At 44.7% G+C, this 11418-nt stretch overlaps 2 protein-coding genes across 2 annotated transcripts; one reads left to right on the top strand and one right to left on the bottom strand.

Moving 5' to 3' along the window:
- Positions 1–2892: 2892 nt before the first annotated feature.
- LOC115388897 (protein LSM14 homolog B-like) lies at positions 2893–5030 on the top strand. Its single transcript, XM_030092204.1, has 8 exons — positions 2893–3110; positions 3196–3359; positions 3455–3584; positions 3673–3855; positions 3942–3998; positions 4216–4356; positions 4438–4561; positions 4638–5030. The coding sequence occupies exons 1-8, from the start codon at positions 2984–2986 to the stop codon at positions 4792–4794; spliced, it is 1083 nt and encodes a 360-aa protein (XP_029948064.1). The 5' UTR covers positions 2893–2983; the 3' UTR covers positions 4795–5030.
- A 303-nt stretch (positions 5031–5333) lies between these two features.
- cdh27 (cadherin 27) lies at positions 5334–10523 on the bottom strand. Its single transcript, XM_030090893.1, has 13 exons — positions 10495–10523; positions 9920–10042; positions 9458–9607; positions 8973–9114; positions 8718–8881; positions 8416–8547; positions 8122–8304; positions 7650–7963; positions 7428–7570; positions 7131–7355; positions 6817–7038; positions 6365–6483; positions 5334–5534 (listed from the first exon to the last, which is right to left on the bottom strand). The coding sequence occupies exons 1-13, from the start codon at positions 10513–10515 to the stop codon at positions 5334–5336; spliced, it is 2139 nt and encodes a 712-aa protein (XP_029946753.1). The 5' UTR covers positions 10516–10523.
- Positions 10524–11418: the final 895 nt, after the last annotated feature.

The following is an 11418-nucleotide window of genomic DNA, read 5'->3' as shown; positions in this document are numbered from 1 at the left end:
ACAGGAGGCCTAATCACATGGCCAAAACAACTGCACACCTCCTCAGGTACAGGTGCAGGAGCAGCTGGTGGGGCAACTGCAGGTGCAGGGGGCATAGTGGCAGCAGCCGATTTGGGGGGACGACCCCACCGCGGAGGCTGTTCCACCTCCATTGGCTCCTCTGGCAGAACGTGCGCAGGCTTCAAGCTATTTACTGAAATCCGGACCTGCATCCCGCCAATTTCCAAAAGAAAGTTCTTGGGCTCCGCTTCCAGGACGTGGAACGGGCCATCATAAGGAGGCTGCAGCGGGGCCTGGTGGGCATCATGGCAAAAAAATACAAACTTAGCTGCCATCAGCATCCTCGGTACATAGGAGCGGGGGAGGCAGTGATGAGCCAGAACCAGGACAAAATGCCGACTGGCCTCCATGGAAACGAGCCGTCCAACCGCCATTGACCAGGGTTCCAACAGATAAGGGAGGAATTCTCCGGGAACCCGCAGCGGCTGACCCAGGATCAGTTCTGCAGAAGATGCCTGCAGATCCTCCTTTGGGGCCGAAAACAGGCCCAGTATGACCCCCGGCAGCCGATCAACCCAGTTGCAGTCCGTAAGGCTGGCACAGAGAGCCGCCTTCATGGAGCGATGGAAACACTTGCACAGCCCATTAGCCTGAGGGTTGAATGCCGTGGTGCCTTGCAGTTTCTCGCTGAGGTTCGTTGCCACTGCTATCCAGAGCTCGAAGGTGAACTGGGGGCCTCTGTCCGATGCCACATCCAGTGGCGTGCCGAAACGGGCCACCCAGGAGGATATGAAGGCCTGAGCCACCACTGCTGACGTTGCCGACGCCAGCAGGACCACCTCCAGTCATCCGGTGGTCCGGTCCACCATTGTGAGGAGGTGCGTAATGCCTTAGGAGGGGGGCAGCGGACCAACCAAGTCCAGATGGACATAGTCAAACCTCCGTTCAGGAACAAAAAACGGTTCCAGTGTGGCGTTGAATCTTGGCCTTCTGACACGCCACGCAGGAGGCTGCCCAACTCCTGACGTCCTTCCTGAGACCTGGCCAGACAAACCTTGGCCCCACCAGCTTCACGGATGCCCTCACCCCAGGGTGCGACAGTGCATGGATAGCGTCGAACACCTGGCGGCGCCAGCCTGCAGGGACCATAGGGTGGGGCTGTCCTGTGGAGACATCACACAGGATCACAGTCCCATTCCCCTGGAATGAAACGTCCTCCAACCGTAACCCTGTGGCAGCTGTCCTGTATGCCTGGACCTCAGAATCAGCCTGCTGGTCAGCGGCCATAGCAGTGTAATCCAGCCCCAGCTGAACAGAGCCCACGTGCGCTCTGGAGAGGCAGTCATCCACCACATTGCTTTTACCAGCTACATGACGAATGTCCATGGTAAACTCCAAGATGACAGAGAGGTGGCGCTGTTGTCTAGCAGACCAAGACTCACTGGTCTTGGACATGGTGAGGTGAGGGGTTTGTGGTCCAAAAATGCAGTGAACTGCCATCCCTCCTGCAGGAACCAAAAACGGCATACAGCGAGGAAAAGGGCCAAAAGTTCTTGGTCAAACGTGCTGCATTTCTTCTCGCTGTCACTCAACTGTTTACTGAAAAATGTCAGAGGCTGCCAGGTTCATTCACCCACTGTTCACACACCGCACCCGCCGTGTGTGAGGCATCAGTTGTGAGCGCGACCGGCACCGCTCGGTGAACTATGCCTGGGCAGGGCGAAGCCAGAGGAAACTCTGGTGGAGGCCCACAGCGGTCCTGACGTGCAAATCGGTTGTCTGACCTGGGTATAGGGGCAAAAGTCTCATCGAACCATCTAGTATGGTTCCATAATTCCGAAGTGTCCCTCGGGACTTCTGAATCTCAGACTCATGGTATTATCTGGTAAAGTGAAAGGATTGACATATTCATAGCTCCAGTTAGTTTGTTAGTTAGACTTTATACCTGACAGGGTAGAAGGTTTAAAATTGCCTAAGTCACAAAGGCATGTACAAAAATTTGCCTCAGTCATTTAATTCTCTCATGTTGCATGTTTGACTGACCTTGTTGTTTGTATGTCAATATGCATCTGTTGGAATAGCTGTTTTGATTAATATTGTTAGTAACTAACATATATTCAACCAATGGTTCAGTTTTTTTTGTTTCCTGAAAAATCTCAAAAAATGACTTAGGTGATTATTTTAAGAAGGCGTCGTTATGTATGTATGTATGTATGTATGTATGCATGTATGTATGTATGTATGCATGTATGTATGCATGTATGTATGTATTTATTTATTTATTTATTTATTTATTTATTTAGCTGTTAACTGAGACATTGTGTCTTTTGAGGAGTCGTTTGATTATTTATCGCTTTTCCAGTTGACTCTGCTGAAATGATTGGATAAATTCACAACAAATTTTCCAGTGTTGAATTAACTCTGAAAGTGTTAAAGAGTGGTCTCATATATACACTTTTGTAGTGTTAAAATCTCAACACTGACCAGTGTTAATTTTCTAATGCTGACACTCTGTAGAGTTATATTAATATTCCTCTCTGTTGACCAGTGTTCCTATTTAACTCTATACAGTGTTAATTCTTAGAATGAACACTTTAAAGTGTATATTTTAACACTTACATTTAACACTACAGCAGTGTATATATGAGACCACTCTTTCAGACTCTTTCAGACACTTTCAGAGTTAATTCAACACTGGAAAATTTGCTGTGCAGGACCTCCATTAAAACCACGACCAACTAATCAGTGTTCCTTCTATTGACGACGCACGCCGGTCGATGAAAGGAACTCCTCCGCTTTTCGGCGCAGGTGAGTCAGTCAGCCACACGTGCGTCGGCGCTCGTCGTATAAAGCGCTAGCAGGTGTCTGCTGATTGTGTGCTTTTTTTTTCTTTCTTCCATTAGTCAGTGTTCCCGCGCCGTGGCTTCATGCTTTGTGATCTCGCTGCTGCTGCTTAATCTCACAACTCATCTTCACCACAAAAATGAGCGCTGGAGGAGGAACTCCTTACATCGGCAGTAAAATAAGTTTGATCTCCAAGGCTCAGATCCGGTATGAGGGCATTTTGTCCTCCGTGGACACGGACAGGTCCACGGTTGCTCTAGCTAAAGGTAAGATTTTACTTCAAAGCAATTATCTCCTGCATTTAATGTTGCTGCGGCTGAAGAAGCATCTTGTGGTTTGACGTTTCGCCAGTTAAATCCCATGGAACCGAGCACAGGCCCACTGACAGACCAGTGCCGCCCAAAGATGAGATCTATGAGTACATCATATTCAGAGGCAGTGATATCCGAGACATCACTGTGTCTGAACCACCAAAGCCACACCATGGACTTCCTCGTGACCCTGCTATTGTTCAGGTATGTGAGTCCAAGAAATTTGTTTTAATCTTATTTCTTGTAGTCTATCTTTTTTTCCTTCTTCTTCTTCTACCCCCTCTGCTTGGTGATTTCAGTCATCCCTTGGCGGCTCCTCTGCTGGGTATCATCCACGCTGGAGTCCATACAGAGAAATGATGCCTAACTACAACCAGCTGGCTGCAAGTTCTCTCCTCAACCAGCAGTACAATGCAGCACTAGGCCTAGGTAATAATGAAAAGGATAAGTTCCACAGCATTTTTTTTTTTTTTTTTAATCCAGAAATTTTGAGCCTCTTTTTCATGTTAAGTGTCAGGACTGCATGCTCCGGTCAGAAGAGCCCCCACGGTGGAGCAGGCGGTACAGACTGTGCCTCTGGCCAGTGCTGCACAGAGAAAAGGAAAGACGGCAACCCCGCCACAGACCAAGCCGGTCACCCGTCCACCTCCGCGCTCCGGTCGCACTGGCGTGCAGGTTCCGAAGAAAAGCACGCCCACCAGTAAGCAGACTGTTATTGCATGTTTAATCCCACTTCAGTTAACAAATCTTTTCACTTTTTTTTTTTTTCCTCCCTCCTGTTTGTAGGTCAGACACAGTCGCAGCCAACTCCACCGAAGGCCCCAGGCACTGAGAACCAGAAACCAAGGCAAAAACAAGGTGTTCGTCACAAAATGCACATTATATAAGCAGTCCTCCTGACAGAATGGTGGTTTAGTTTGACAGGCATTTAAAAAATGACACGTATGTTTCCACAAGGGATAGCTCTCCAAATTACCACAGATGACCCTGGTTTAAGTTGTTCCTAAACCAGTTTCACTGCAGTGTTTTGCTAATTTGAAACCCGTGCACCTGTTTTCAGGTAATCGCAGGCCAAGGAACAGGAGTCGAGGTCAACTTCTTGTGAAAAACCCCAAGGCCACAACTCTAGAGTTCGATTCCGATTTTGACTTTGAGACGGCGAATGCTCAGTTTAAAGACGATCTCACCAAGGAGGTTGTTGGTGCGTTCAGCTCACAGCCAGACAGTCCTTTAGCTTTGCTGAACCCAGTCAATGTTCATTTGTTTCTGTATCTTGCTGCAGTTGAGAAAACGGAGTCTGAAGCCCGGGACGGTCAGGCCACGCAGGAGGAGGAAACCATCGGAGAGAAGTTCTACGACAAAGCCAAATGCTTCTTTGACAATATCTCATCAGATCTGAAGCCCAGGTACTTGCATAACCTCTTTCTCATTTGTCAAAGTGTTGTGAAGTTTTGTCATTAATTTCACGTCGCGTGCTCTCAGGCGGACCACCTGGGCCGAGGAGAAGAAGCTGAACATCGAAACGTTTGGAGTGCCGGGCCGCTTTCTGAGAGGCCGAGGATTCAGGGGTCGTGGGCGAAAAGGCCAGAGCACCCCGGAGCAGCGAGCTCCTCTGAATATCAGCAGTGCAAGAGTGTGAAGGTTTTTGGTTGAAATGTGTTGTAAATAGTGCAGATTTCTATTTATTTGAAGTACCTCCCCCATTCCTCGCTTTTGGAGGATTTTTTTTTTTCTTTATCCGAAATGTACTTTGAATCCTTAAATGAGATGGGAGGGTAATTTCTTTTTAATCCAGCAGCTGTGAGCTGATTTGTAAGAATTCAGCATTAGAGCAAAGGCATGCAATGTGAATTAGTCTTGTAAGTTGCCCAGCTGGCATGCGTTTTTTTTTTTTTTTTGGTTGCAAAAAGTCAGTGTATTAAATATCTGATTGTCCAAATGTGAGCTGTATTTGAAAGACCAGTCAGTAAAATATTAATGGACAGATGCTTTATTTCCCTCTTTTTTGTGAAAGTGAAAATGAAAAACAGTTGCTATTAAATATGTGAAACAGACCTTACTTTCTGTTTGTATTTATTGTGGAAACTTAATTGACACAAGTTCATAAAATAAGATGGTGTTGAACAGAATTTACCTCAATCCCAAAAATAAAATAAAAGAAGCCCATAAAATAGGAATTCAGTTGCTGGTTTGCAGTGGCTCGCAAACAGAAGCCAGTTCATTAAACCTTGGTCCCAGGTCATTGAGTAGGTCCTGAATCGAGTCCTCATCGGGAACAATGGCATCGAGCTCTGTGAGGCTGGCGCAGGATCCCTCCTCTGTGTAGAAGTGAGGCCTGTAGTCCAGGTGGTTTTCTGTCTCCCAGAGAGCCGAGAGTCTCTGGAGTCGCGGTAAGAATCACAGGATGGGTGAGTACAGTTTTTAGCACAGCTGCAAGCTTCTGCAGCTACACGTAGTGCTTTAGGGAGCAGAGGAGAACCGATGACGACACAAACCTCCTGGATCAAGGTGGAGATGGTGGCATCCATCGCACAGCTGGAGCTCCATTTTTGTTGGAAGGTGACGTCTGTATCTTCAAACTGTGAACAAAGCACATGACTTCTGTTCCCCGCATGCCTCAAAAAGCACAATACCAAATGAATTTTACCTCGTGGGTTCGGTCATGGCTGGTTATCAAGGAATTCCAGTTCGTCTAAAAATTGATCAAAAGTAAAGATTAAATGAATGCGACTGTCCTTTGGACGAGGTCATGAAATTTGAATGAGCACACAAACCTGGCACCAGTTGTCGTCATACAGGTAAGAAATATCCTCTATGTTGTCTCTGAATTCTTTGTAAGTGGAAGTGTGCTTTACATCCTGTTAAGAATGACAAGAGCAACAGTCCTTTATAGTCTGGTCTAACATGTCCTTTCACATTTCTGTAAGGAATGCTTTTTCCAGAAGAATGCATAAAAACAGCCTGAAAGTACATTTAAAGAATGTTGACACACTTATTTTGCCCTGAAAAGAAACCTTCCGTCTCACCAATACTCACTTTCACTGTGTTCTGCATTCCTTGCTGAATTTGCCATTTTGTTGAGTTGTGGGAAGTTTTCTCAGAGGACACAACCAGAACATTATCAGGTAACTAAGGAGAGGAAAGAGCTCAGTCCTTTTTGCATGGAAAACAGTGAACACTTTCATGTGGAACATTGTTTTGAGCAGAACCTTGCAGTCTTTTCCTGGTATTTCGATGTTTGAGGCTACAAGGATTTCTTCGGAGCCATCACTGGGCTGCAAAGCAGTGAACTCTTGTTTGCAGGAAATGTAAACTGCAAACAGCAGAACTGTAATAAAATGAAATTTAACCTATGAATTATGAAGGTTGTAACAATACATATTACAATATATAGCATTACAATATACTGTATACATATAACAAACTACAGCCTGAGCTGTCAGTAATACTAATTTGTACCCAAACATGCTGTGGTTAGTCTCCCTATTTGTGCATTCAGTCTATTAATAGAAAGAGCGGGAAACATTTAACTCAAGCACTTTCACATCTACCACATGCTGGAAGTCAGAGGAACATTAACTCACCCCTGCCTGCTACAGTACAAAGGTGGCAAAACAAAATGTAATGTACCTTTAAAGAAAAATAGGGTTGGATTCCTTACACAGAAACAGGAGCAGTGAAACCAGCACTATGGCGATAGCACCAGAGCCAGCTTTTCCTCCTGTGGTTTGTCTGCTCCGACAGTTTGGCGTCTCGGAGCAGTCGCACACGGTTACACTGAGGTTGTAGACACCAAAGGTCCCCTGCATATCAGAAATCTTCAGGTCAACTGTGTGATGGCCGGCGTAAACATCAGGCTCTTTCACCAGACCAGCTGTGTAACCTGAGAGAAAAAAAAAAAAAAAATCAAAGAAACTGTCTAGCAGTTGTTGAAATGTTTGCTTTGATATATCACCACATGGCTCGGCTCTTCACCATATGTAGGATTCAGTTTCCATTTCCCTTTGACATTTCCCAGCAATTCAAAAGTGAAAGGCCCTCCGAAGGGAGTTCCGTCCGGGTCGAAGGCCGTGATGTTGGTGGTTGTGGCGCTGTCAGACAGACACACATCTATAAAGCTCACTGCTGGCTTTGGCACGTTGTCATTCTTGTCCGTCACTCGGATCTGCAATGTAGCTGTGCCTGTCATGGGTGGATCACCTGTTCAGGAAGAAAAACAGTCACCAAGTGCTCAATTGGTTGCTTTTCCAAAGAGACATTGAGTGTATTTACCATCATCAACAGCAAGCATTAAGACAGTGTAGAGGCCGTTGATAACGTGAGGAGATTCTCTGTCCGGCGTCTTCACTGTGGTGATGTCCCCCGTGTGAGGATCTACCGTCACCCAGCCTGCGGGATCATGCCCCACCTTGTAACTGTGGACAAACAGAGGTCACTATAGCCTAAAGAATGAAGATAACAACTTATATTTAACAGATTAAACATCCCACTTACACAAAACTGCTTGCATGGCTCATGTCAGGATCCACAGCTGTCACCTTCTCTACCCAGGTTCCAATGGCGGCATTCTCCTCCAGCTGGGCCTCTTTCACCATTACGCTGAAGGCTGGTGGATCATTGACATCCTCCACTTCGACGACCACCTTCACAGAATGAGGCTGGCCAGCAGCAGAATCAGCGCCTGTGCTGGTGTCCACTCTCCAGAGGCCAGAGGGCGTCTTCTCTTCCACTTTACAGGAGAAATAAGGAGCCTCGTTTTCCACCGAGATCGTCAGTTCCCTCTGTGCTCCTTTCTCAAAGTCTAAAGGCTTCAACAGTTAGAGAAGGAAAAAAAACCCTTAGGTAATTCAGTGATTCATAGAAAGTATTGGGCTTCGGCAGAAGTCTGGAAAACAAGATATAATTACAAGTCACAGCCATGGTGGGTGGAGCTGTAATGTAAAGCATGCAGCCGAGCCGTCTTTACCTTTACTACTGTCAGCACCCCATCATTGGTGTCTGGATCCGTTTCTACCCTGAAGTGGTCAACGTCATCACCATGTATAGTATATTTCACACGCCATGCCTCAGTCTTGGGACTGTCTCCGTCTGTCACGTGCAGCCGCAGCGGAGACGAGCCGGTCTCATCCTCCTTCACTTTGCCAGTCCCCTGTTGTTTCGGTTCAGGAAGTCGCGGTCATTGATACGTATGTTGGTGCATGTGACTGAGACTGGTTGGAAACTATGTCACCACAGTTTGTGAACAGGGATGAAGACCTACTGTTTGACCGCTGATGACTGGAAGGTGGTTGTTGCCGTCCTTGACGTTGATGACGACGGTGGTTGAGCTGGACAGACTGATAACTTCGCCGTGGTCTTTGGCTTCCACCAGTACGATCACTCGTTTAGCCGCCTTAAAACCAAATGATGCAAGTCGTAGCCTAAATATTAAAGTACTGATGCTTGTTGAGGTTTATGTAACGTGAATTCCACAGAATTGTAATCTGACAATCACGTGCACTCTCATGAGAGAAATACTATCTGTACTATGTACATGTGGAACGTTACAAATATGTGTCTTGCCTCATAATTCAAACATCCTTTAAATGAGATCAGCCCCGACTTATCGGTGAAGAACTCGGCGTCTGGAAGGTTTGGAGACACAGACTTGACTTCATAGTGAAAGGTGGAGTTTGGTGTTCCTCTCTGGTCTCTGTCAGATGCCAGCACAGTCAGGAGATGAGAGCCTGTTCGATGGGATCATAAAACAAAATATGCAGTGTGTACTTGTGGGAATTCTATAAACTGTGGCTTGCAAAAAAGAGGTCATTTCTTTACCTTGTGTTAAATCTTCGTTCACGTCGATTTCATACAGATCTTTCTGAAAGCGTGGTGGGTTGTCGTTGATGTCCCGGATGATGACCTCCACCCCTAATTTAGTGTCTGTCGATAAATCCGACTTTCTGGCCTCAAATTTGAGCTTAAGATTGACAAAGAGGATCCAAAATTAGTCACAGGTACAAAAAAAAAAAAAGTTTGATATTGTACATGTACTAGGAGATATGGTAAACCAGAGCCTGTGGAACAAGCCTGAATTTTTTTTTAGACAGTTTCCACTCATGAATGTGTAATAGCACCAGTCCTCCACATGACCTACAGGCAATCACCTGCCTTCCATTAATTTCTGATACACTGACACAGGCTTCAGACTAACGTGTTATGTAATTTTGAAATATGAAGAATTCCAAATCCTAGCATGCAATTTCACAGAAGTATTTCGACAGAGATCATAATCTGTTAGAAGGTAATGTGTTCATCCAAACCTTTAGCAGGGACCTCTCCTCATAGTCTACAGCCTTGTGGACGTACAGCGTTCCAGACTCTCTGTGGATGGAGAGAACTCCCTTTGGCTCCTCGTCCACTCCTTCACCAGTCAGTTCAAAGAAGACTCGATACTTCCGGTCTACATTTATCTACAATGAAACAATAGAGCTCTCACAATGTGCTTGGTTCTTGTTAGGTCTTTAAATTGGCACATTGTGGTTTTTACATGGGGCAAATTACATTATACTTGAAAAATAATCTCACTTGCAATAAATTCAGGTCTGGAAATTGTTAGTTTCAACCTCCTGAGTAAGGAAAATTTCCCTGGTTGATGAATCTTCTTTAAAGGTGTCCCCCAAAAAGAGATCCACAATACAATTCAACCAGTAAACGCCTCATTGTCCTGGGAGTAACCGTGTCAGTTTTAGCCAGTTTAAATTGATGAGGTTAGATTCCCTCACCGTGCCCAACTTGTAAGGAAATGGCCCAGGATGCTCCTCCTCAATCTCAAAGGAGTCAATAATCCAGACCCTTCTGTGACGGATCAGAACCTCTGAGCATGTTGCACTTGACAAAATACAAACCTGGAAAAACAAATGGAGACGGTCAAACTTGAACCTGTGCAATAAGGTTTGTCCTGTTCAAAGAAGGAATGTGTGTTTAAAGCTGTGGGAAGGGGTTTCAGTGCCATCTTTGCTCTGGGGGATGAACCTGGACAACACTCATTTCTGCAGAGTTGATGAACCGGTTCCTAGAGGCCAAGGAGAAACTGTTTTTCACAGGAACAGGAGTTTTACGATGTGACAGAGAATTTGAGACGTTACAGAAAGAAAAAATAAAAAAGGCATTTCTATTATTGATATTAAACTAAAACTCACACCAGCTTGACATTATTTAAGATAGCACTGTGTCACACACTTTCATGAGAAATCAATGAAATTCATATTAAATTGAGAACAGATTTGAAGGTTAAAAAACATTAAAGAAATAGCATTTTAAAAAAAAGAAAGGTATGAAATAGTGTGAAAATACATACCAGGAGGAAGAAGCCCAGCATGATGCTTGTTCATGTACTTTCAGCTCACTGTGTGTGAAGACCGATGTTCTTTTTGCTTTTAAAGACAGAAGAGACCCGGCCCCCGGCGGTCTCCTCCCACTCTGCATCGCCACAGTAATCACAGGTGACAGCGTTTCCCATAAGTCACCTTTAAAATGAAGCAATAGCCTTAAGCGTGAGGTGTATTTATTGAGAAAACGAGACATGTGGAGGTTTGATCTGATACCAAAGAAAACTAAAAAAAAAAAAAAAAAGGTCTGTGTGGAAAATGCAAAGCAATAACACTGGTTTTTATTTCCCTTAATTCAGTATTCCATTAACAGCAGAACATGAGCAGCAAATTAGATGTTCATTGTCATACTACTTGTCTTTTATTGGAAAATATTTGCTTATTGTATTTGAAGAAGGCATCACTGTCTTAAAACCTCCCCTAATTTTTATTTAGAGACTCTCATATTTTCACTTACCTCCATTGTTTGTAAAATGCTCCTGCAGCATTTTTCTTTGCCTCTTGTTTGCTCTTTCCACTGCTATTTTGGGACGTTTTGCTCCCACCCATTGAGTGAAATCTATACTTTCTTGATCTTTTCTTGTACATAAACTATATATGTTTATCAGAATTATAAATCAAGAGTTTCTCTTCTATTTACTTGTCATACAAGATTGAAACAAAACAATAAAATAACTGACACGTGGCGACTTCTATCTTTAACTTCCTCTGTGCTGTTTAATTTTGTTCTGTCAAGTTTTTCTGCTTCAAACATGAAAGCGTTTGTGTTGATTTGAGATCTTTTGTGCGTTTCCCTTTGGATTCAGGCTGCAGCTTCCTCGGGCCTCGGATGTTGCCTTGAAGAAAGTGACGTTTATCTCACTTTAATTGCCACAAGGAAAAACTGGAGATAG

This window comes from Salarias fasciatus, chromosome 5 (assembly GCF_902148845.1).
Source record: "Salarias fasciatus chromosome 5, fSalaFa1.1, whole genome shotgun sequence".
Taxonomy (NCBI): domain Eukaryota; kingdom Metazoa; phylum Chordata; class Actinopteri; order Blenniiformes; family Blenniidae; genus Salarias; species Salarias fasciatus.
Note: the sequence above shows the minus strand (reverse complement) of the source record. Positions and strands in the feature narration are given on the sequence as shown.

Coding starts and splice junctions, on each gene's coding strand:
- LOC115388897 (XM_030092204.1), top strand. CDS start 2,984: ATGAGCGCTGGAGGAGGAACTCCTTACATCGGCAGTAAAATAAGTTTG. Junction 3,856..3,941: donor GAAGAAAAGCACGCCCACCA/GTAAGCAGACTG, acceptor TCCTGTTTGTAG/GTCAGACACAGTCGCAGCCA. Junction 4,357..4,437: donor TCTCACCAAGGAGGTTGTTG/GTGCGTTCAGCT, acceptor ATCTTGCTGCAG/TTGAGAAAACGGAGTCTGAA.
- cdh27 (XM_030090893.1), bottom strand. CDS start 10,515: ATGCTGGGCTTCTTCCTCCTG. Junction 8,305..8,415: donor CAGTCATCAGCGGTCAAACA/GTAGGTCTTCAT, acceptor CCGAAACAACAG/GGGACTGGCAAAGTGAAGGA. Junction 7,356..7,427: donor AATGCTTGCTGTTGATGATG/GTAAATACACTC, acceptor CTTCCTGAACAG/GTGATCCACCCATGACAGGC.